Source organism: Pan paniscus, chromosome 3 (assembly GCF_029289425.2).
Source record: "Pan paniscus chromosome 3, NHGRI_mPanPan1-v2.0_pri, whole genome shotgun sequence".
Lineage (NCBI taxonomy): Eukaryota > Metazoa > Chordata > Mammalia > Primates > Hominidae > Pan > Pan paniscus.
The window spans coordinates 46,626,430-46,651,601 of record NC_073252.2 but is presented as its reverse complement, the minus strand read 5'-3'; the positions used below and the strand labels follow the sequence as shown (position 1 = coordinate 46,651,601).

The 25,172-nt window shown below is 37.5% G+C and overlaps 1 protein-coding gene across 8 annotated transcripts in view; it reads right to left on the bottom strand.

Moving 5' to 3' along the window:
* HELQ (helicase, POLQ like) overlaps positions 1 to 25,172 on the bottom strand; it is a 48,562-nt gene that overhangs the window by 4,611 nt on the left and 18,779 nt on the right. For 6 of the 8 annotated variants that reach the window (XM_003832241.5, XM_008957631.4, XM_055111320.2 and 3 more), the window contains 9 exons: positions 24,927 to 25,166; positions 20,201 to 20,342; positions 19,739 to 19,843; positions 17,599 to 17,821; positions 15,635 to 15,792; positions 14,078 to 14,176; positions 9,629 to 9,802; positions 6,170 to 6,283; positions 4,805 to 4,939 (listed from right to left, as the gene is read on the bottom strand). In XM_003832241.5, the coding sequence (XP_003832289.2) occupies positions 4,805 to 4,939; positions 6,170 to 6,283; positions 9,629 to 9,802; positions 14,078 to 14,176; positions 15,635 to 15,792; positions 17,599 to 17,821; positions 19,739 to 19,843; positions 20,201 to 20,342; positions 24,927 to 25,166 (1,390 nt within the window). The remainder of the gene's footprint in view (positions 1 to 4,804; positions 4,940 to 6,169; positions 6,284 to 9,628; positions 9,803 to 14,077; positions 14,177 to 15,634; positions 15,793 to 17,598; positions 17,822 to 19,738; positions 19,844 to 20,200; positions 20,343 to 24,926; positions 25,167 to 25,172) is intronic. The other 2 variants (XM_034958541.3, XM_034958542.3) reach the window with 2 other exon arrangements.

Below are 25,172 nucleotides of genomic sequence, written 5' to 3'. Positions count from 1 at the left end.
TGAACTTCAATATTCTTGAACTACATATAGGAAGCACATTGAGAAAGCTACCTAGCAGCAAACATGGGTTTATTGCTTATGGAAAAGGGAGAATGACTCAAATGAGAGAACCTAAAGCCAAGAAAAACCATTCCCAGAGAGAAGAACTGGGACATAATTAAGGAACTGGCCACATATGACTGGCTGGATTTCAGAACTGCTGCTATGCACTACCCATTTCCCTTCTTTATGAATGAGAGTATACTATGGTTATCCTATTTCTAGTTTCACTGTTTTATGTAGTGTCTCTTTAGTTCACTGGTCTTCAGATTAAGAAGAACTGTAACTTGTGAAACTGTACTGAAGGTGTATCACTCACACTCGGACTTGATTTAGAATACTGGATCTGAGTCTGATGCTGTGATATTATGATAGACATATATTGGTTCATCCACGGTTCCTGGCTCATAACTCCCACAGCCCTTCTTACAATGATGGGGCACTTTAGACCTCAGAAAACAGAATTTCTCTCTCTGACCTTCTTCTGCCCTCCTTTTGCCTGCCTAAGGCAGAACTCTAATCTGATCATTGGGTCTTAAAACCCTCATTCCAGGCTGTGTGCAGTGGCTCATGTTGTAATCCCAACACTTTGGGAAGCCAAGATGGAAGGATTGCTTGAGGCCCGGAGTTCAAGACCAGCCTGGGCAACATAGCAAAACCTTGTCTCTATTAAAAATTAAAAACATTAGCCAGGCGTGGCACCTGTCTCTATTCCTAGCTACTCATGAGGCTGAGATGGGAGAACTGCTTGAGCCTGGGAGGGGAAGGCTGCAGTGATCTATGATTGTGCCATTGCACTCCAGCCTGGGCAACAGAGCAAGACCCTGTCTCCAAAAACAAGTAAAAAGACCCTCATCCCAGAGTGTCCTGCCCCATACTCTGAAGAAAGGAATGCTGCACAGAGAGGCCAGAAGAATCTGAACAGATGTGTCTTGCTGGGTTTCCCCACTCAATCTGTTAGTATTATTAATAAATCATACCCTTTCTGTCCAGTCACATTTCTACATGATTGTCAATCATGCCAACCCAATAAAGTTTCCATAAGAGGTCTAAGAGTACAGGATTCACAGAGCTTCCAGACAGCTGAACACATGGAGGGTGCTGTGCCCAGGGAGGGCATGAAAGCTCTGTGCCACTTCCCCCATACCTTGACCTATGAATCTCTTCATCTGTATCTTTGTGATATCCTTTATTATATGCATGTTTTCCTGAGTTTTGTGAGCTGACTGAAGCCAGAGAAGAGGTTGAGGGAACCCCAACTTGAATTGGTAAGAAGTTTTAGAAGCCCAGACTCCAGCTAGATAGTGTCAGGACACCCAGCTGATGTCTGCTACAGAAATGATTGCTTGTTTTTTTGGGGAGAAATCCCTCACATTTGGTCACAGAAATCTTCTGTGTTGTGTTTGTTGAGTGTTGAGTGGGGGAACAACAACAACAAAAAAGACTTTGAGTTTTTCCTAATAGAAACTATAATGGAAAAGCCTTTTGGGGGTTAATATATTTTGCATGTGGGAGGAACAGAAACAATCTGTGACCAGAGGGCAGATTTTAAAGATGACCGCAAATTATTTGACACTCTTCTCATGAAGAGGTGGTCTGATCCCCTTTCCTTTCAATCTAGGTCTTAACGGTTTTCTAGTAACCAACAGTATGCAGTGGAAATGACACTGTTTAACTTCTGAGGTTGGCTCAGAAGACTTCTTGCATTTTCTGCCTGGATATCTTAAAATGCTCATTTTCTGGACATTCCCTCTCAAAACCTAGTTTCTATGCCATAAAGACTGAAGCCACATGGAAAGGCCATATGCAGTTGCTCCAGTCGAAAGCTGAAAAGCCCCAGTTGCCTCCAATTATCAGCTGTTGGTCATGTAAGTGAGTCACCTGGGTCATCCAGCTCGGCTGGGCCTTATGACTATAGCTCCAGTCAACTTCTGACTACAGTTGCCTGAGACTCAAGTGAGAAGCACCCAGCTGCACCCCTCCAGAATTCCTATTCTACAAAAACATGAGCAAAATAAGATGGCTGTTTTAAGCCACTAAATTTTGGAGTTAGACTCTGTTATGTAGCGTATGTACGTGGAAAAATCAGAATTAGGGTTATCAGTATGAGCTCATGGCCTTCAGTAATTTACACATAAGTATAGAAAAATACATAGACATACATCAGCTAGGGTGGTCCTAGCTAGTGCCCTAGTTCCATGGGCCCTAGAGCTGACTTCTGGGCAAGTTCAACAGTACATTGTAGGCAGCTTCCTTGCAGTTTTGTCAGCACTCCGTGGGCAGTTTCTGCTTATTTGCCTTGGCTGTAGCACCACAACAAACTTCCCAGCATCCAGTGGCAATGAAGTCCGGATCCCATCCACAGGGGTGCTGTGGGGTGGGGGTGGACCGTCTCTCAAATGTATTCCTTCCTGAATTCTTTAAGTTCTGTTGACCCCTTAGACGCCTGTTCAAATTACTGTGTGGTTTCTGCCTCCTAATGATTAGATGCTGACAGACACAGCCAGAAAGTAAGAAAATACTTCAAGAATGATGATGACAGGTCAAAAAGCCACACAAACCAGTTTTCAGGGGCTTCCACTGGCCAAATCTGAGGCCATTTGAGCACCAAAATAAGTAATGTTATTAATGGGTTATAACCCGTTGAATATATGAGCACAGAAATCTTCTGTGCTCATCAGTATATGAGCACATACTGATGAATGCATAAATAAAGGAAAAGCTTTTCCTCACAGTAAAACATCAGTAAATAAATCCAGAAGGAATAATGAAGTTAGAAAATCACCTCTTGATAAGCATCATGGAAATAATGGAGTTAGGCAAACATCACTAGTAAATGCTGAAACAAGTGTGTGAAAGTTTAATGAACCTTTTTTTTTTTTAGGTGCTATAGCAAAGGAAATGACTATAACTTCATCCCTACCAACCCCAAGAACTCCTAATTTAACGGGACAAGGTCAATCTTAGTGGTTTCATCTATAAATTGGGGGTAACACTGACTTTGTCCACCTCATAGGTTTGTTGTAAAGAACAATTAAGGTAATGTAAGCAATGTGAGCACCATTAAAAAATGATGGAAAGCTAATTCTGATTTATATATGAAAATAGTAAAACAACGAAGCTTCAAAGAAGCCAAGCAATTTCAGACTTAGAACTATAGTTGAGATCAAGAAGGAAACAATCTCAAATTGCTGTGGAATGGCTTTACCCACAGGGAGCAGCAGGCAATGGCAAACTGGGTTGCATCTAGCAAAGGGTAACTAGGACAGTGAATGGCCTAAAACTTGATTATTTAATACAGATAAAAGCAACAGAAAAGAGAAACCCTTGGGGGCAATAAGAGCTGTTTTTGAATATGTGAAAAACAGCATACAAACAAACAAAGAGTCCAGTTCCAGAGGTGGTACCCTGATGCAATGGTAGAAATTTTAAGAAGGCAAAATTTAGCCTCAGTATATCAGGATAATTTTTGTAACACTAAGAGTGTACAAAAATAGACAACCTAATTTTTGATGATGCAGGCTCCTTGTCAGTGCTGGTGCTCAAAGGTGGAGAGACCAGATGCTGGGATGCTGAGGAAAGGATTCCTGTGAAGAGAACTTTGGGAGACAGAGCTCAGTGACTTCCAGGGTTCTTTATACTTCAATGAACCCTTGAAATTGTCTTTATTTATTTATTTTTTTTAAGACAGACTCTCACTCTGTCACCCAGGTTGGAGTGCAGTGGCATAATCTTGGCTCACTACAACCTCCACCTCCTGGGTTCAAGTGATTCTCACACCTCAGCTTCCTGAGTAGCTGGGATTACAGGTGTGGGCCTACAGGTGTGGGCCACCACGCCTGGCTAATTTTTATACTTTTAGTAGAGACAGGGTTTTACCATGTTGGCCAGGCTGGTCTCAAATTCCTGGCTTCAAGTGATCCACCTGCCTTGGCCTCCCAAAGTGCTGGGATTACAGGTGTGAGCCACCGAACCCAGACATTTTTTTTTTTTTTTTTTGAGACAGAATCTCGCTCTGTCGGCCAGGCTGGAGTGCAGTGGTATGATCTTGGCTCACTGCCATCTCCGTCTCCTGGGCTCAAGCAATTCTCCTGCCTCAGCCTCCCGAGTAGCTGGGATTATAGGCGTGTGCCACCAAGTCTGGCTAAATTTTTGTATTTTTAGTGGAGATGGGGTTTCACCATGTTGGCCAGGCTGGTCTCGAACTCCTGACCTCAGGTAATCCACCTGCCTCGGCCTCCCAAAGTGCTGGGATTACAGGCATGAGGCACCATGCCTGGCACTTTTTTTTTTGCGGGGGGGACAGGGTCTCACTCTGTCATCCTAGCTCAGTGCAGCCTTGAACTCCTGGGCTCAAGCGATCCTCTTGCCTCAGTCTCCGGAGTGGCTAGAACTACAGCACAAACCACCACACCCAGTTAGTTTTTAAATTTTTTTGCAGAAACAGAGTCTCATTATGTTGCCCAGGCTGGTCTCAAACTCCTGATTTCAAGCCATCCTCCCATCTTGACCTTCCAAAGAGCTGGGATTACAGGCATGAGCCACCACTGAAATTTTCTTTATTTTTTAGCAGGTCCTTTTTCTGTTTAGCAAGGCTTGTGTCACAACAGATGCACTATTTTTACTCACAAATAAGAGTATGTACTTTTGTATCTATAGAAATAAACAGTTATGCAATGTGAAATGTTTTTGTTCTGATGTCTATAATACAAGGAAATAACACTACGCAAGATTATTAAGGTTAAAAAATGGTTTGTTTGCTTACCTTTGCTGATGAAACAATTTGCTTGGCTTGGCGTCTTGATAAATGATCAATTGTCCTTACGAGCACTTCAGGATTTGCATTAGCTAAGTGCATTAGACTTTTGTAACCTGCACTGTATAACTGTTTTGCTCGACCCTGAAAAGTGTTACAAAAATCAGTAGGATAATAGTTTGGGATTAGAAAAAAGAAAATTAAGCACTTTACTGAAAAGAACAAAAACTGCATGTAAAAGACTGGGATAAAATAAAGTAAATATGAAGAGACAAGACATGAGAATACTGAGGAATTTTTAAAAATGCATTTGGGTGGTTCCAAACTGACTACAAGGTAACTATAGTTCTATGCAGCTTGAGTCAACTGATGTGTGCTGCAATCAAGAAAAGAAACCCACTTAGGTTGGTGGCATCATCTCATATCCTCAAGTAAAATGTTCTAGTCCAGTATCTTTCTTTCTTTCTTCTTTTTCTTTTCTTTTCTTTTTTTTTTCTTTTTTGAGAAAGAGTCTTGCTCTGTTGCCCAGGCTGGAGTGCAATGGTGCGATCTTGGCTCATGGCAACCTGCACCACTCACGTTCACAAAATTTTCTTGCCTCAGCCTCCCAAGTAGCTGGGATTACAGGCGCACGACACCACACCTGGCTAATTTTTGTATTTTTAGTAAAGATGGGGTTTCACCATGTGGGCCAGGTTGGTTTTGAACTCCTGACCTCAAGTGATCCACCCACCTTGGCCTCCGAAAGTGCTGTGATTGCAGCATGAGCCACATCATCAGGCCAAGTCCAATATCTTTCAGTGTTCTCACCATCTACTCAGGGGACCACTGGTGTCTCTCTCTGTGTGTATGCGTGTGTCCTAAGCAGAACTCCTCTGACTCAAGAACTGAATAACAGAGAATAAACTGAAGTTGAGGGTTGGCTGAAAATAGAAAGCTGGAAAACCAGTTGCGAACCCTTTCTTCTTACTCTCTTAGAAAAAATACAAATGACCCTTTCTGCCACTGAATCACCATTATCTTAAACAAGCACTGAGTCCAAACTGACAGAAGGTAATTCTTCAAAGGAGTGGAGGAAGGAAGAAGTGTTAAGGACAACCGGTAGCACAACATACTTGGAGACAGTCACTCCCACCCTTCCTGTTATGTTTTTTTTTTCACAACTGAGATTTTTCATCAGGTATGCCATCTAGTAACAGCGGATTTCTGGAAGGCCATAACAGCTATTTGTTTTAAATAAAAGATTCCCATGACAAATGAGCAATTAAGGCTCTTGCTATCACTTCCTCTGTATTAAGACTTCAGAAAATAATAAAACCTGGCTTCTGTATTAATTCAACATAATTTCAATTGGGAAACCAGCAAGCTACTGACCTCTAAAACTCCAGTAACTTCCATGAGAGGGATTAATTCTGCCTTTACACAGTAAGTCAGCTTCTTGGTAAGTTCTACCAAAAGGGCTCTGTAAACCCAAAACTCCTCAAGCTCCTGTAGAACACAAAGAAATATATAAAATTTAAATTTTGTAAGTTATTTCAAAGTTTGGTTTGTGTGATAGGGGGCTCAGAGAGAATGTTCCTTACATAAGTTCTGGAACTTGAGTTAAGCCAGAGATGAAAGATGATTCTAAGCAAAACAGATGTGAAGAAACATGGGGAGGACCCTGAGGAATTTGAGGAACTGGTTTTAGGATGAGGAAAAGATTGAAAATTGAAAAATAAGTCAATAAAAAGAGTTCTGGTCATTTTAATCAAAATACCTGGAAGAAAATGCATAGTTTTTCTTTCCCAAGTGACTAAAAACAATTCCTACATCTGGAATTTATCTGGAAGATGAATATTAAATATGGAAATATTCAAATGTAACATGATGTTCAATGCAACAATACAATAATAAAAATACTGGAAGCCATGAGTCAATAACTGTTAAAGCTAGAAGGGTAAATGGGAATTCAATATAATATTTTGTCATAGATATTTGCAATATTCTATTATAGTAGTTTATTTTATTTTAAAGGTCCCTTTCTAGCCTTTGGATATCACTGTGAAAGTACATGATGAATGGAACAGCATTAGCTAGCCATCTTGTGACTACTAAGAAAGAAATCAATGTAATGAAGATGGCAGAGTAAAAAGAAGAAAACCTTGAACAGAACTATTGAATCAATCAATCCTGAAGCTGCCTTAGTTCTGGCATGCCTGTTACATAAAATAATTATTTTTTTCTTATTGTTTAAACCTTGATGGGTTTTTCTGTAACTTGTAGTTAAAAGCATCTTAACTAACACAATTAATGTACCATTTCATACCATTTATAACTTTTTAAAATAAAAAATACCTTAAAACAAGCTTGTCCAACCTGTGGCCCACAGGCCACATGCGGCCCAGGATGGCTTTGAATGTCACCCAAAACAAATTGGTAAACTTTCTTACAACATCATGAGATTTTTTTTTTTTTAGCTCATAAGCTATTGTTAGTGTATTTTATGTGTGGCTCAAGACGATTCTTCTTCCAATGTGGCCCAGGGAAGCCAAAAGATTGAACACTCCTGCCTTGAAATATTCAAAGTAGACCAGGTGTGGTGGCTCATGCCTGTAATCCCAGCACTCTGGGAGGCCAAGGTGGGAGGACCGCTTGAGTCCAGGAGTTTGAGGCCAGCCTGGGCAACACAGCAAGATCCCTGCCTCTATTGATAATAATTTGAAAAATTATATACATGTAATATATATCATATAATTATATATTTATATTATATGTAATTATATAATTATGATATATATAAATGAAGTAAATTAATTAGAGTACAAATTGTCAGCTAGATTTTTCTTAGGATTAGTCATCAAATTATTGCTGTTTTTCTTGATGCTTCATAGAGTTTTTTACTTAAACAATTCTATAAGGCTCAAGTCCTCATAGTCGCAATGAAAACAAAGGGAAAAAATATTAGGGAAAGCATCTTTAAATATACAAAACAACAAATATAGAAGACTTAAGAAAATACATTTTAAAGGCTAGCTTCTTCTTATTACCCATAATTTTTGTCTTCTGTTTAACTAGCATGTGCTCAGGGGGTATAAACCAACATTTAAAAATCAGCACAAGTAAAAGATATTTAGAAAGCTAAATTTGTTAAAATAATTATCATTCAATTGAAAGCCAAGTATTTTTGAATTATTTACTCCTTTCATTAGCACATATGATAGAATTAATTGCCATATACATATACAGAATATGAAGGTTTAAGAAAGGGAAAATGAAGTAAATTTTAAATTTAGAAAACAATTCATGGGAAAAAAGTTTTAAAAAATTGACTTGGAAACAAATATGGAAAGGATTATTATGCCACCCAATAAGAAGAAATTTAAATGCAGCAAAAATGGCTTATATTATAAACACATAAAAAAAGTATCTGGATGTAAAAGCCTGGTAAGCTTTATTGTGCTATTTAAAGGAATTCTGAAAGCTTATTTTAATAAAGTCTTAAATCCATCACAAATGCATATGGCCAGTATAAGGTTTCCTTCTTAAATTGTTCTATAAAATACACATTTGATGTAAAAGCTTTAAATAGCTGCCTGACACTGGAAGCAAATATACTAAATTACAGTGGCAATCAAGAGAATATGGGCCAGGCGTGGTGGCTCATGCCTGTAATCCCAGCACTTTGGAAGGCCAACCTGGAGGATCGCTTCAGCCTGAAGTTCAAGACCAGGCTGGGCATCATAGTGAGACCCCACCCCGCCCACCCTTTGCACAAAAAAATTTTAAAAATTGGTTGGGCGCTGTGGCTCATGCCTGTAATCCCAACACTTTGCGAAGCCCAGGCAGGTGGATCACTTGAGGTCCGGAGTTCGAGATCAGCCTGGCCAATATGGTGAAATGCTATCTCTACTAAAAATACATAAGTTAACTGGGAGTGGTGTTGTGTGACTATAATCCCAGCTACTCTAGAGGCTGAGGCAGGAGAATTGCATGAACTCGGGAGGCGGGGGTTGCAGTTAGCTAAGATTGCACCACTGTACTCCAGCCTGAGACTCCATCTCAAAAAAACCAAAAAAATTAGCCAGGTGTGGTGGCACATGTCTGTGATCCCAGCTACTCAGGAGGCTGAGGCAGAAGGACTGCCTGAGCTCTGGAGGTCAAAGCTGCAGTGAGCCTGGATTACACCACTACACTCCAGCCTGGGCGTCAGAGTGAGACCCAAGTAGCTGGGACCACAGGCGTGTGCCACCATGCCTGGCTAATTTTTCTTATTTTTTGTAGAGATGGGGTTTTCCCACATTGCTCAAGCAGCTGATCTCGAACTCCTGGGCTCAAGTGATCCTCCTGCCTCAGCCTCCCAAAGTGCTAGGATTACAGGCGGGAGCCATGGCATCCAGTCAAAATTAAATTTTTTAAAAAAGAGAATATGGTACTAAATAGTCACATGGTAGCTGTTGGATATAGGTAACTTTCTAACCAAACACCTGACATTTTTATTACTCAGGTGAAAGACATTCACATGGAATCTACATCAATAGGTTGTTTTTAACAGTTAATTCTGAATACCTGAAACTATTAATGGTGGCTTTAAGAGTTGGGTCAAAAAGACACTTTTCATTATGTGTTTTAGTTGACTCAGGAATTTTTGTATTGTTACCATAAGTACATAATAGTAGTTTCATAAACAGATAAAAACAAATGTACATTTTAAATAGTTTTTTAGTGCTCTGTAATAACAGAATATGTCAACAAGGAGAAAATGCTGACATACTGACTAACTGGCTTATTAGTTTAGTAACAGTTAAAACTAGAAGATGCACAAAGTACATATCATATATTCAATGAAATTACCTCACAGAAATGTAACACACAAGATGAGAATGAGGCAGTTCCAGTGAGAAGATTTTGTATATATCCTCGAGGCATATTAAATTTTTCAGATACAGTCCAAATGTTGGTCTCTTTGAGCAAGGTATAAAGAACAAAAGACAGATATAGCCTGTTGACAACGTCCTTGTCCACCTTCTAGAAAGACACAATCAAATAAATTCGTTTACTAGACCTGCTAAAAATGTATGTTATTAAAATTGGACAAAAGGAAAACTGAAGTTGTATTACAGAATAGCAAGGATAGAATAATTCCATAGAAACAAAACTAACTTCTAACAGATGTACTTCAGATTAATTAAAATTTATTATCATTTTTCCAACTATAATAAAAAGATAAGGCCAGGCAGAGTGGCTCATGTCTGTAATCCCAGCACTTTGGGAGGCTGTGGCAGATGGATCACAAGAGCCCAGGAGTTTGAGATCAGCCTGGACAACGTGGCAAAACTCTGTCTCCAAAAAAAAACAAACAAAAAACGTGGCCGGGTGCGGTGGCGCGCACCTGTAGTCCTGGCTACTTGGGAGGCTGAGGGATCACTTGAGCCCAGGAGACAGAGGTTGCAGGGAGCCGAGATAGCACCACTGCACTCAGCCTGGGAGACAGAGTGAGACCTTGTCTCAAAAAAATAAAAATAAAAATAAATAAAAGTTAAAAGATAAACCAAATTATTTCCAATCTAAATTAAACTTCCTTCTACAGGGAAGGAATTGTATCCCCTCTCCATCACTCCACAAAAAGAAATGTACAAATCCTAACCCCTGGTACCTGTGAATGTGATCTTACTTGGAAACAAGATATTTGCAGATACAATTAGTTAAGGATCTCTAGGTGAAATCACCCTGGATTTACAGTAGGCTCTAAATTCAATGATTAGTGTCCTTATAAGAGGTGAAGACACAGAGAGACACAGAGAAGGCAGCAATGTGAAGATGGAGGCTGAGATTGGACGGATGCATCTATAAGCCAAGGAACACCAAGGACTGCCAGTAACCATCAGAAGCTAGGAAAGAGGCACGGATGGCTTTTTCCTCAGAGGCTCCTGAAGGAATCAACATTGCTAATACCTTGATTTTGGACTTTTGGTCTCCTGAACTGTGGGAGAATAAATTTCTGTTGTTTTAAGCCACCCATTTGTGGTAATTTGTTATGGCGGTTGTAGAAAATGAATACAGGAAAGGAAGGAATTGGGGAGAGAGACTTTTACAGTTAGTTGGTATTTGTAAATTGTGTACATATGTGATTATTATTATAAATTAGACAAATGTACTTTAGATAAATATGTTAATAAGCTTGTCTATATTATAAACTAAGAGTAAATATTAGAACCTATGATTTCCACATGGTCCAAGCTAAAACACCTGAAAGAGATTGAAAAATGCTTCCTGTAGTTGATGATTTCGATTCTGTATACCTGCTTTGGCCTGTGGTGCCTGATGACCACATTTGTGCATAAAGGATTTCATAGCTAGCTTAGAAACTAATTAATTCTTAAAATTGAGGGCAAAAAGATGAACTTAAAAAAGAAAAAGTAGGTATAAAAAATAAAATAGAGGTTGGGAGTGGTAGCTCACACCTGTAATCCCAGCACTTTGGAAGGCTGAGGCAGGAGGATCTCTTAAGTTCAGGAGTTCAAGACCAGCTTGGGCAACATGGTGAAACCCTGTCTCTATTTTAAAAAAAACTGTAAAATAATAAAAAATAAAATAAAATATAAAATTATATCCTCCACCATAGTGAAAGAATGAAATGAGAACTTACGGTGACAAATTGAAGGATGTATGAGTTACATATTCTGCATGTTGATACTGGATCACTTTTTTAAAAGCATTAAGCTGAAAAAGTATGACAGCTGAACATCAAGTAGGAAAAGAGAGCTATTTAATTTCCCAATTTTAGTGCATCTTCAGTACTAACTATAAATTGAGTCAATGTAGGTTTTTTCTTAGAATGTATTTCCTAAGCCAAGAAAAATGATATAATTATTATATGGCAAAATACAATGCTTTATGCCAATGTCAAGATCTTTTGTGGCAGGGCACGGTGGCTCACGCCTGTAATCCCAGCACTTTTGGAGGTTGAGGTAGGCGTATCACCTGAGGTCAGGAGTTTAAGATCAGCCTGGCCAACACGGTGAAACCCCATCTCTACTAAAAATACAAAAATTAGCTGTATATGATGGCGGGCACCTGTAATCCCAGCTACTTGGGAGGCTAAGGCAGGAAAATCACTTGAACTTGGGAGGCGGAGGTTGCAGCGAGCTGAGATCGTGCCATTGCACTCCAGCCTGGAGCCTGGGTGACAAGAGCGAGACTCTGTATCAAAAAAAAAAAAAATCTTTTGTAAGAAATCAAGAATGTTCAAAAAAGGTCAGGTGGGGGGCCTCTTTTTCAATGTGGAGAAATCAATTAGATTTTAAGTATTTAAATATGTTCTCCAGAGTTTTAAAAAATTATACCTCCAAAACATTAAACTAGTAATTAATCCATTTGTAATTAAGAGAAGTTCATGTCCATACTATTTTAAATATGTATCAATTTGGCAAATATTTGTTGACTATATTACATTAAATGTAACAAAAATAAATTCTGGATTCAAGCTTAAAAAGATATATTATTCTAATAAGATTTTTGCATGTTTATTATTATTTGATAATTAGTTCCAAATTAATGATATTGTTTTTATTTTACATTTCAGAGTTTGATATAAAAGGTTTGTTTTAAGAAATATTTTTATTCAGCATTTTGAAGGTCTAAACAGCATAGCCATTTCCAAAGTAAAAGACCCAATCTAAAAATTGTGATAACATGAATGCTTAAGTACTACAGATACTTTTATTTTTATTTTTATTTTTGAGACAGGGTCTCACTATGTTGCCCATGCTATCCTGAAACTCCTGAGTACAAGCAAATCCTTTGCCTCAGCTTCCTGAGAAGCTAGGAGTACAGGTGTGTGCCACTGTGCTGGGCTCATGGAATTTTTTTTTGAGACAGAGTCTTGCTCTGTCACCCAAGCTGGAGTGCAGTGGTGTGATCTCAGCTTACTGCAACCTCTGCCTCCCAGATCACGTGAGTCTCCTGCCTCAGCCTCCTGAGTAGCTGGGATTACAGGTGCCCACCACCACACATAGCTAATTTTTGTATTTTTAGTGGAGATGGGGTTTCACCATGTTGGTCAGGCTGGTCTTGAACTCCTGACCTCATGGTCGCCCACCTCGGCCTCCCAAAGTGCTGGGATTACAGGCATGAGCCACTGTGCCGGGCCCAATATTTTTGATTTTATGACACAGTGATGCATGGGACACTGCACCATCAATTTAAGTGTATGTAAACATCATCTTCCATTTTACAAAATGAAATCTGTACTGTCTATGTAAATTTAAAAGGTATAGGGGAGGTTGGGTGTGGTGGCTCCCAATCTGAGAGCCACCTGTAATCCCAATGCTTTGGGAGAACGAGGCGGGTGGATCACCTGAGGTCAGGAGTTTGAGACCAGCCTGGCCAACATGGTGAAACCCTGTCTCTCCTAAAAATACAAAAATTAGCTAGGCGTGGTGGCAGGCGCCTGTAATTCCAGTGACTCAGGAGGCTGAGGCAGGAGAATTGCTTGAACCTGGAAGGTGGAGGTGTCAGTGACCCAAGATCATGCCACTGCATTCCAGCCTGGGCGACAGAGTGAGACTGCACCTCAAAAAAAAAAAAAAAAAAAAAAAAAGGTGTGGGGGAAAATGGAAGGTAACTAGGTTTCAATGTAAATTGGATTGCCAAATAAAATTTAAAATGAAAAAAAAAAGTGTATTACAAGGGGGAAAATAACATTCTCTTAAGGAAATCGAAGGTATGGTTATGAAAGAATTACTTCAATTTCTCTTAAAGTTAGTGTATGCATTTGATAACTTGCTTCATGCCTGCAGACTGAATTTTAAAACACCAAAATATAAGATATCACACCAATGAGTATTAGCTTATCCCCTTTAACCTTCTAAAATGCTTTATGTAATATAAGTACTAGACTAGGAGTTCCTTGAGGATGACAAAAGCAGTAACAAAAAACCCAGACCTGTCCTATCTTAGAATCCTTGAGACCAAATAGAAAGCCTAATATAGTTTCTAGAAAATGTATTTCCTCATTTGAATTGAACTTATATCAGGATTGTGTAATATTATGAAAACATTTCATGCTACCCAAAAAAAGGTCATCACACTACCCAGAAATAAATGTTGTTTAAAAATATTCATACATTTTGGGTGCTCAGGTATGTTTTAAGTAGTAAAATGAACATTATACTAATTTAAAGGAAAAAATGTAAACCAAAAAAGATCAATATAATGGTACTAATTTTGTTGAGTGAACTTAGTGAGTGAACTAAGTGTTGAGTGAACTTATTATTTAGGAAGAAAAAAAGAATGTGGTACCTTTCCGATGGCTTGGCCTGATGCTTTCTTCCCAATAAAGCTTTCAGAGACTCCAAGAATGGCAGCTACATTTTGTTCTGCTGGACTGAGTTGGCTGAACTACATGGAAAAAGAGCAAATAGATGGAAACATCAAAAAATCTGTCATGTGAACCAAATCCAGTATTTTTTTTGATATCATGTTCTCATGATTCAGGATACAAAAAACAAGATAAATATATTTGTAAATGTTGCAGGTTTTAAAGTTACATCATTAGGATATAACATACTTTAGAATTACTTAAAGGCATAGCCACAAGTACTGGTTTCCATGGACTATATGACTATGTTTAATACCAGATGGCTGAGGGGAAGGAGAAGGAAAGGTTTTGAGAGTAATTGCATTATATAGTGCTACTTAAAAAAAACTTACTTCCTGAGTAATGTAAACTCAGGAAGTTGAGAAGAGATGGAGAAAAGAAAAAAAAACAGTAATGATTTAAAAATATGACATTAAAAAGAAAGTTAATTTCCTGTGATTAAAAGATGTATACTACCTCTGTCTAATATACGTTTTTGTTTCTGTTTTTGTTTTTTTTTGAGACAGTCTCATTCTGTCACCCAGGCTGGAGTGCAGTGGCATGATCTCAGCTTACTGCAACCTCTGCCTCCTGGGTTCAAGTGATTCTACTGCCTCAGCCTCCTGAGTAGCTGGGACTACTGGTGTGCGCCACCATGACCGGCTAATTTCTGTATTCTTTTAGAAGAGACGGGGTTTCACCGTGTTGGCCAGGCTGGTCTCAAACTCCAGACCTCAAGTGATCCTCCCACCTTGGCCTCCCAAAGTGCTGGGATTACAGGCATGAGCCACCACATGCAGCCCTAATATACATTTATACAGCTAGCCTGTTCACAGTAAAATCATAATATACTGTATGTTACCACTTGGCTTTATAATAAGTATGGACAGTTCTACTTTGTGATGGGTTGTAAAATAAATATTCCTTTTCAGTTATTAACGTCATTGGGTTTAATGTATTATCATACTTGGCTCTGACCGAGCTTTCATGTAATTAAACTCTAAATCATCAGAGATGGTTTTCACTGTTTTCTTTGCATTCTAGGCATTATCAAATGCAGTGATCATAACAGTAACTTTCTATGGGGAAATAGGACCACGGATAATCTTTTTTTCTTTTTTTTAACCTTTACTTTTTTCAATAACAAATATGTTTATATTTAAGAGAAAAGTAACATTAAAGTTAAACGAACCATAAATGCTGTTGCTAGATTATAATTTTTAAAAACTGAAAGAAAAAAATATCCAATTCCAAATATATTTTAATAGAGAAAAAAAGTGAATAATCACTTCATAAAAAGCATATAATAGGCCGGGTACAGTGGCTTACACTTGTAATCCTAGCACTTTGGGAGGCCAATGTGGGAGGATTGCTTGAGCCTAGGAGTTTGAGACCAGCCTGGGCAACATGGCAAAGCCTCATCTCTAAAAAACAAAACAAAACAGCATGTAATAATTCATAAACGAAGTAGCCTAAGTTGAAAAACGTTATATTCTCACCTGCCTGAAGTATATCATCCAATCAGGGTTACACTGTGAAACCAGATCATAGGGGGTTGTTAGGTAGATTAGATGAAGAAGGCTTTCAAGCACAAGTCCTTCAAGACCTTTCTTCAAGTCTCTGTACAGAATGTCACAATAAGCTAAATCTATAGTTCCTAAAAGAAAGATACAAATATTCAATCTTTCACAATTACCAGAGGGGCAAAGAGATGGTTTTAAATATTGTGTAGAAATTGCTTAAATATAGCAAAAAGTCTTCAAAATCTCTTATAACATCTTACTATATAACTATTTTGGAGGTCATTTTGATAGTACTCATCAACACTTTATAAGTACATACCTTCTGAACCAACTATTTTGGGGAATCTAATCCAGAGAAACATTTCCATATGTACCCCAAAATACATAGAGATGTCCATGCAGCCTTGTTTATAACAGAGAAAAATCAAAAAGAATGCAAGTGTCCATCAACATCGAATGGTTAAATAAATTATGGTACATCCATACTATAGATGACTGTAGTATTAAAAGAAAAATGAGATAGATTTAAAGAGACTCATCTGTTAAGATGTTCATGATATCTTATGAGAAATGTAATTTGGAAAAAAATATTTAAATGATCATTCCATTTGAAAAATAAATACACACATAAAAATATTTGGAAGAATACATATCAAACTGGTAGTAGTAGCTCCTGAAATGGGACAGGAATATGGCACTTTCCTTAACATAATTCTGAGTTCTTAGGTTTTTTTTTTTTTAACAACAGACATGTATTATTTTTCATTAAAAAAGAGCCTCAGCCTGGGCACCATCGTGAAACCCCATCTCTACTAAAAATACAAAAATTAGCCAGGCATGGTGACATGCACCCGTAGTCCCAGCTACTTGCGGGGCTGAGGTGGGAGAATCATTTGAGCCCAGGAGACGAAGGTTGCAGCGAGCTGAGATTGCGCCACTGCATTTTGGCCTCGGCAGCAGAGCAAGACCCTGTCAAAAACAAGCAAACAAACAAACCAACCAAAACAACCCCCACAACACTTTATTCACTGTCATGAAACAATCTCTAAGACATTATATTCAGAAAAAAAAGCAAGTTGCAGGCCAAATGTGTTGTCTCATGCCTGTAATCTCAGCACTTTGGGAGGGAGGAGGATTACTTTAGGTGAGAAGTTTGAGACCACCCTGGCAAACATAGCGAGATTTTGCCTCCATATTTAAAAAAAGAAAAAAAATTTTTTTAATTTATAAAAAGTTTCAGAATAATATAAATATTTGTTTAAAGACAAAAACTTAAAACTGTACATATGTACATATTATGCACTGAAATGAAATGTACAGTAAAGGTCTGGAAAGATATACACCAAATTGTTATTCTTGGTAGAATATTAAGATTTGTATGGTTGCTGGGAGGGAAGCATGAAGGAGGGATGCCTACCTTATTCTCTATATACTTCTGCAGTACTTTACTTATAATTCAAAACATTTTTCAACTTTTGAAAGTTGAAGGAGTTATCAGCTTATAAAATAAGATTAATGTAATTAATATAAAATTATAAATACAACTTAAAGAAAGTATAATTTTTTATTTTTTTATTTTTGAGATGGAGTCTCAGCTCTGTTGCCCAGCCTGGAGTGCAGTGGTGTGATCTCGACTCACTGCAACCTCTGCCTCCCAGGTTCAAACAATTCCTGTGCCTCAGCCTCCCGAGTAGCTGGGACTACAGGCATGTATCACCATGCCTGGCTAATTTTTTTTGTATTTTAGTAGAGACAGGGTTTTACTATATTGGCCAGGCTGGTCTCAAACTCCCAACCTCAAGTGATCCACTCCCCTTGGCCTCCCAGAGTGTTGGGATTACAGGCGTGAGCCACTGTGCCCAGCTTAAAGAAAGTATAATTTAATTTTCATTTTTTCCAATGTGTTTCCTATGATCAATAAGATTTAGGTAAACTCTTACCCTTAAATGAAGCACGTCCCAACTTTGTAATATGAAAATTATATTGGACCTCTTCTTCAGACTTATAAATAGTGTCTTTTTGTAGGAGTCCTTTTTCTGTCAGGTATCTAAGTGATTCAACAGTTATTTCCCAGAGACTTTTTTCTTTCAATAAAACCTTTTGCTGAACACCAAAAAATGTACCATTCATGAAGTGATAGATGTCATCAAGATTCGTTGCAATCTGAAACAATTCAGGACATCATTGGAGCATTTTCCTTAATTCAAGGCATCACCTTGAATGCATACTAATCAGGATAACCCATTTCCATACCTCAAAGCTATTTAAATAAAAAATTAGTATTAAATCTACACAGTTGCATATATAAATTTATAATGGCAATTAAAAATTAACAAAAAATTTAGGGGGATGATAGTTATTATATTCATGCTTTTTACGAAAACATGTACTCATTTTTCATTCCAAAACTCCTTTGAATAGATCTTTAAATAATTTTTCACAATATCTCCAGAACTGTGCTATTTACTCCCCAACCAATTTTCACTAATTCTCACTCAGCCTCCTTTAGGGATCTTCCCTGCACTGCATTCCACCCATCTGTAAAAACATCCTTTAGCTCTAAAAGTTGCATTAAAAAAAAAAAAAGGAAAATACAACAGTTTCTGGGTGCAGCACACCAACATGGCACATGTATACATATGTAACAAACCTGCACATTGTGCACATGTACCCTAGAACTTAAAGTATAATAAAAACAAACAAACAAACAAAATAAATTAAAAAAAGAACTGAAAAAAAATACAAGTTTCCACTAAAACAGCGTCAGACAATATTTTGCCTAAAATGTTACCTAAAAATAGTTGATCTCTACCTGTTTTTGTCTCTCTCATTCCTATCTCCATTTCTTGTTCTTTCACTGTTATTCACTATTTATAACTTACAATGGCAATCATAAGGAATACTTAACCCTCCATTTAGTATTCAGATGTAGAGCTGACTCTGAATTAGAATAATTTTTATTAGCCAATTTCAATGAAATCAGCATGTTATACTAAAATATAGTCAATCAATAAGTATATTTCTCTCTCTTACAATTCTGATGCTATTTCAACTGGAAAATTTAAGTCGTAATTTCATATTAAACCAATATAAGGGGTAAGAAAAATATAATGGAGCACAGACATTTTCTATTGCTTCTTCCCACTTTAATAAAAATCATTATTAATATAGTATTCAATTAAGCTAAAATTATACTTTTAAGATATTTAAGAACTGATACTTGGTTTTTGGATTATTAATGTACTTTGTTTTTGTACTGTTTCCTACCTAAATGATTAGAGTTAATACTGGGGGTGGAAGAGTGCAGGGGGGCAGGGGAACCTTTACTTGATCCCTCTATCTACCATCATGTTATCTTTCTATTCCTCCCTGAAAAAGTTTTTGACATAGTAATTGAAACCCACTGGGCCAGCCTCTGCTTCTGGCTTCTCAAATCCAGATTCTCCACTGATGCCCCAACTTGGAAGTTCACCCACGCTCAGTTCCAAAGTTAATTTCATCACCATGTCCCAGATTAAAGAAAAAACAAACAAACAAACAAAACAGGCCAGGCGCAGTGGCTCATGCCTATAATCCTAGCACTTTGGGAGGCTAAGGTGGGAGGACTGTTTGAGGACAAGAGTTCAAGACCAATCTAACCAACATAGCAAGACCCCATCTCTAAGAAAAAAAAAAGCCAATTTCATTAATTCAAGTATTTATTAAGTGCCAACCACTTGCCAAGCATTAGGATTCAGTGATCTTTTTTTTTTTTGAGATGGGGTCTTGCTATGTTGCCCAGGCTGGTCTTGAACTCCTGGGCTCAAACGATCCTCCTGTCTCAGCCTCCCTAAGAGGTGGGATCACAGGTGTGAGCTACTGCACCTAATCATTCCATGATCTTTTAAAAATTATTTACGTTAATCACTGAAGGGGATGAGAAAACAAACAAAATTAAAAAGAAAAAAATTAAAAGAAAAAATTATTAAATAAAAAATTAGTATAAAATCTACACAGTTGCATATATAAAGTTATTGCATAACTTTTTAACCTCTATTGTCTCAGATAACAGTAATAAGATAAAAAATTTAAGAAAAATACCTTCAAACCAATCAAAGAGAGAAATAATGTTTGGATTCCCTTGGTGAATTCCTGAACAAGATGGCTGTAACAGTTTTCCAATGGTTTAGTTATTAACTCCAATACCTATAAAGGTTAAAGCAAAACCATGCCTTGTGTTATTATTAAAAATAAATGGCATTTAATATAAATATTTTATACTTTACATAAATCTTGTGGAGCCAGAAGGAGACCAAAAAAGTAAAGACAAAAGAATTTAACATTTATCTTCATTAAAAATGGAAGAAAAACAAATAGGAAAAATATTTTTTCATTGTCTGAAATACATACATTTTCAAACCACTCTAATTCTTAATCATATAGGAAAGAAAGCATCATTTAAAGAAAATTAATAATTAATTTTTAAAAGATGATTTCATAAAAGGGCTACACCAACAACCAAGAAAAAGACAAAAACAACCAACCAACCAAATTGAGTATTACCTGTTGTTTGTCTTTTTCTTGCAATATGAGGATACTCTCCCCAATAGTATCTATTCCAGCACGACCAGCTCTGCCAATCATCTGTTTATATTGATTCCTCTTTAAAAATTCCTTAGCAACATAGGGAGCTCTTAAAATAACTCTGTGGAATTAATGAAAAGTGATACTCTACAGCAAACAGCACCAATTTAAAACATTCTTAATTTCATTATATATTTGTGATATTAAATTTAATGACATACTAACACAAAATAATAGGTAACTAGTGTTTACCAAGAATCTATGATTTCTTAGGTTTTTACACATATTATCTATAATCCTTACAAAACTCTTAGTTATAATATACTTTTTTATTTCATTTTTATAAAGGAATTAATTACAACTCAGTTAACTGACTTATCCTAAACTAAAAAATTAGTAATTACCAGAGCTATCATTTGAACTCAAGTCTGCCCAGCTGCAATGCCTATGATCAATCTGTAGCAGTAGTCTCCAAAGCGTTTGGACTTTATAGTCCATAAATAAAAAATATGACCATACACCACTAACATATACATATCTATTTATGAATTTTTATTATTTTGAACTGTATAAAATTGCAGATGTCAACTGTTTTTGACCTACAAAAACGGTGATTTCAGCCAGGCTCAGTGGCTCATGCCTGTAATCCCAGCACTTTGGAGGGCTGATGTGGGAGGTTTGCTTGAGTCCAGGAGTTTGAGACCAGCTTGGGCAATATAGTGAGATGCAGTCTCTACAAAAACAACAACAACAACAACAAAAAACTGGCTGGGCATGGTAGTGTGCCCCTGTAGTCCCAGATACTTGGGAGGCTAAGGTGGGAGGATCACTTGAGCCTAGGAGGTTGAGGCTGCAGTAAATCGTGATTACATCACTGCACTCCAGCCTGGGCAACAGAGTGAAACCCCATCTCTTAAAAAAAAAAAGCAATTTCAATTATGTTCATATATACAGAAGTCTATAGTCAGTTAGTCAGCTTTCTTATCCAAAGGGAAGAAAAAACCTATTGTTTACCTATACTAGTCAACTTCCTCTTTATTTATAAATCTCATATGCAGAAAAGATTACCAAATACTTGAAGAAAACTAATAACATAAAAGAAACATAACATGAATATACAGAATAAATGACCACAAAACCAGATAATATAGGGATCAGAAGAGAACTTTTAAAAATCCTAATTAGCATTAACAGAAAATTCCAAAGAGTATTATATCCACAATATAAGAGTAGACTATTGGCGGGGCGTGGTGGCTCACGCCTGTAATCCCAGCACTTTGAGAGGCTGAGGGGGGCGGATCACGAGGTCAGGAGATGGAGACCATCCTGGCTAACACAGTGAAATCCCGTCTCTACTAAAAATAAAAAAATTAGCTGGTCGTGGTGGCAGGCGCCTGTAGTCCCAGCTACTCAGGAGGCTGAGGCAGGAGACTGGTGTGAACCCAGGAGGCGGAGCTTGCAGTGAGCGGAGATTGCGCCACTGCACTCCAGCCTGGGTGACAGAGCGAGACTCCGTCTCAAAAAAAAAAAAAAAAAAAAAAAGGAGTGGACTATTGGCCGCGTGTGGTAGCTCATGCCTGTAAATCCCAGCACTTTGGAAGGCGAAGGCAGGAGGATCACGAGGTCAATAGATTAAGACCACCCTGGCCAACATGGTGAAACCCTGTCTCTACTAAAAACACAAAAACTAAAAAACATTGTGTTGTGTGCCTGTAATCCCAGCTACTTGGGAGGCTGAGGCAGGAGAATCACTTGAACCCGGGAGGCAGAGGTTGCAGTGAGCAGATATCATGCCACTGCACTCCAACCTGGCGACAAAGCGAGACTCTGTCTCAAAAAAAAAAAAAAGGAGTAGACTATTATAAGGAAAGAACAACAAAAGAGAGTTCTTAGAAATAAAAAAAAATTAACTTTATTTAAAAATTCATAAAAAATTTGAAGGGCCAGGTGTGGTGGCTCACACCTGTCAATCTAGCACTTCGGGAGGCCACGGTGGGCAGATCACCTGAGGTCAGGAGTTTGAGACCAGCCTGGCCAACATGGCGAAACCCCGACTCTACTAAAAATATAAAAATTAGCCAGGTGTGGTGGTGGGCGCCTGTAATCCCAGCTACTTGGGAGGCTGAGGCAGGAGAATCGCTTGAACCCAGGAGACAGAGGTTGCAGTGAGCCGAGACCGCACCACTGCACTCCAGCCTGGCCACTGGGCAACAGAGTAAGACTTTGTCTCACAAAAAAGAAAATTCAATTGAAGAACTGAATAATGAATGAAAATAGTTAATGGATACAGTTAATGTAGCTAATGGATATCAGTTAAAAATTCATTTTTTTTTTTGAGACAGGGTCTCACTGTTGCCCAGGCTGGAGTGCAGTGGTACAATCATAGCTAACTGCAGCCTCGATGTCCTGGGCTCAAGCAACCTTCCCACCTCAGCCTCTCGAGCAGCTGGGATCACAAGTGTATGCCACCATGCCCAGCTAATTTTTTAATTTTTTAGTAGAGATGAGGTCTTGCTATGTTGTCCAGACTGGTCTCAAACTCCTGGGCTCAAGCAATCCTCCTACCTTTGCCTCCCAAAGTGCTGGGATTACAAAAAAACTGATTTTTTGATATGGAAGGTAAAGTTGAAAAAAATTACACGGCACAAACGTGTGCTTACATTCTTCCACATTCTGAAAAATGTGTAAGAAAAGAGATACGAAAGCTGAATCTAAGAGGCCTCAACCCTGCCTAAGTGAAATTATAAAAGCAAGGAACAGAGATAATGGGAAGAAAAAGAAATAACAGAAAAAAAATTACTCAAAGAAGAAAGGCATAAAGCTTAGATTAAAAGCATCCACCCAAGTGCTAAGCCCTATGAATGAAAAGTAGTACTGTTGGGATTGTAAAATCAAACTTCCTGGGTTCAAACACTGGCTTTAAAACTCATTTGTTGGAAAATGAGTTGGGAAAAAGTTATGTAACTTTTTAAAGTTGGGAAAATTATTTAATTATTTAGTGCCTCAGTTTCCCCTTCTATAATAGGTGTGTAATAAAATATGACCTTCCTCACAGAGTTGTTGTGAAGCTGTATCAAGTCAATGCATGTAAAGTTGTTACTACATGAAGGGGAGGGGAATGTAGTAACTACAACTATTATTATACACCATGACGAAATTGGGAGGTTAAAGAGAAAAGTCTAAAAGTTTCTGGAAAAGAAAAACAGAAAATCCATGCAGAGACAAAAATGAGCAACATTGGCCTCTAGAAAATATGGAACAATATTTACAAAATCCCTAAAGGAAAAAAATTGAATCTAGAATTCTTTTGCTAGTGAAGTGTAAAAGTGTGAGGCCAAAATACAGATATCTTCAACTATGCAAAGAGTCAAAATGTTTTACCCCCTAAAGCGGTATTCTAAAAAGGATTACTCAAGGAAGGCAAAATTAAAAAAAAAAAATCAGAGAAGAAAGATGTGGGATATAAGAGGCAGTGGTAAGCAAAAAAGAAGTATGATTTACAGGTAAGTTTAAATACTACATAAGATGAAAGAAAATGTTTAAATCTGGCACTAAAATTCTAAGTAATTGCAACATTCATGGGGCAGAGTAGAATATACTAAGGACATGCTAAGCCTCTTTTTATGTTCAGGAGAGGAGAGTTATTGATTAATTCTAAAGTAATAAAAAATGTTTGGTTACAACTTAAAATTTTAAGAGTAACCACTGGAATAACAGAAACAGGATATTTAACTTTCATTTTTTTCTTCAATTGTCTGAAAAATGGAAAACTTAATCAGAGACAGAAATTGAAAATAAAAGAATGGAAAAAGGTACATACGTGGCAAAAAAAAAATGAGTCCTGGTATTCAAAGCAAAATTATTAAATGAGAAAAACAAGTATTTATTGTATTGATAAAAGGTATAATTCGGCAATAAGATATTTGAAGTAAACCTTTGTATATCTAAATAGTTTTGAAATATAAAAAGTAATAACTTCTAGAGATGCAAAAAGGAGAAACTGATAACTACATAATTAAAGTGGGAGACTAACACACTTCTCTGAAATTGATAGACCAAGGAATCAAATATAGTAAGAAAATAGAGAAGCTGATAACACAATGAACCTCTGTGATCTTGCTGAGATGTACAAAACTGCATATTCAACTGAAAATACATATTTTTTTAAACACTCATGGAAAGTTTATAAAAATTGATCATTTATTAGCAAAATACCCCATGATCATAAATTATAAAGGGTAGAAGTCAATTACACAGGCCTACACCTTTGGTAATAACTGAAAAGGTAATCAAGGGTCTGCTTTAAAATACATATATTAGACACAAATTGCCTATGGATCAGCTCTCCAAGATTTCAAGGAAATCTCTGTTAAATAAACTCTTTCATATCATAAAAAAGGCAAAACACTTGCCAACTATTTCTACAAAACCAGATTAATAGACCCTAACATCAAAACCAGATATAAAGAGCAGAAAGGATGGAATTCTAATATCAAGAAATCTATTAACGTTATTTTTCATTACATATTTCATTACATATTCATTAAAATATTAAAGAAAATAAACCAACCAATCAACTCAGCATATGCTAAAAGAACATTTGATAAATTCTCATCCACTACTGAGAAAGCATAAAACAACAAAACTCCTCGCAAGCTAGAAATGGAAAAGTTCTGAGCCTGGTCAACACTTACTTATCTCTTACCTTCGAGCTGGTAGGTTGACACCTGCCGCTAGGGTAGATGTGCAGGTAAAAAGACAGAGCACTCCTGTGGAGTAGGCCTCCTCCAAGAGTTTCCTTTCATCACTTGTTAAGCCACTGTGGTGATAGGCAACTCCAAATGGGATAGTGCGCTTTAAAACAGGACACAGGTTGCCATTGCCAATATTCTTCAAGTTCTTAATCACCTCACATTTTTCTTTCTCCTTATGTTTCAGATATTCCCTATGA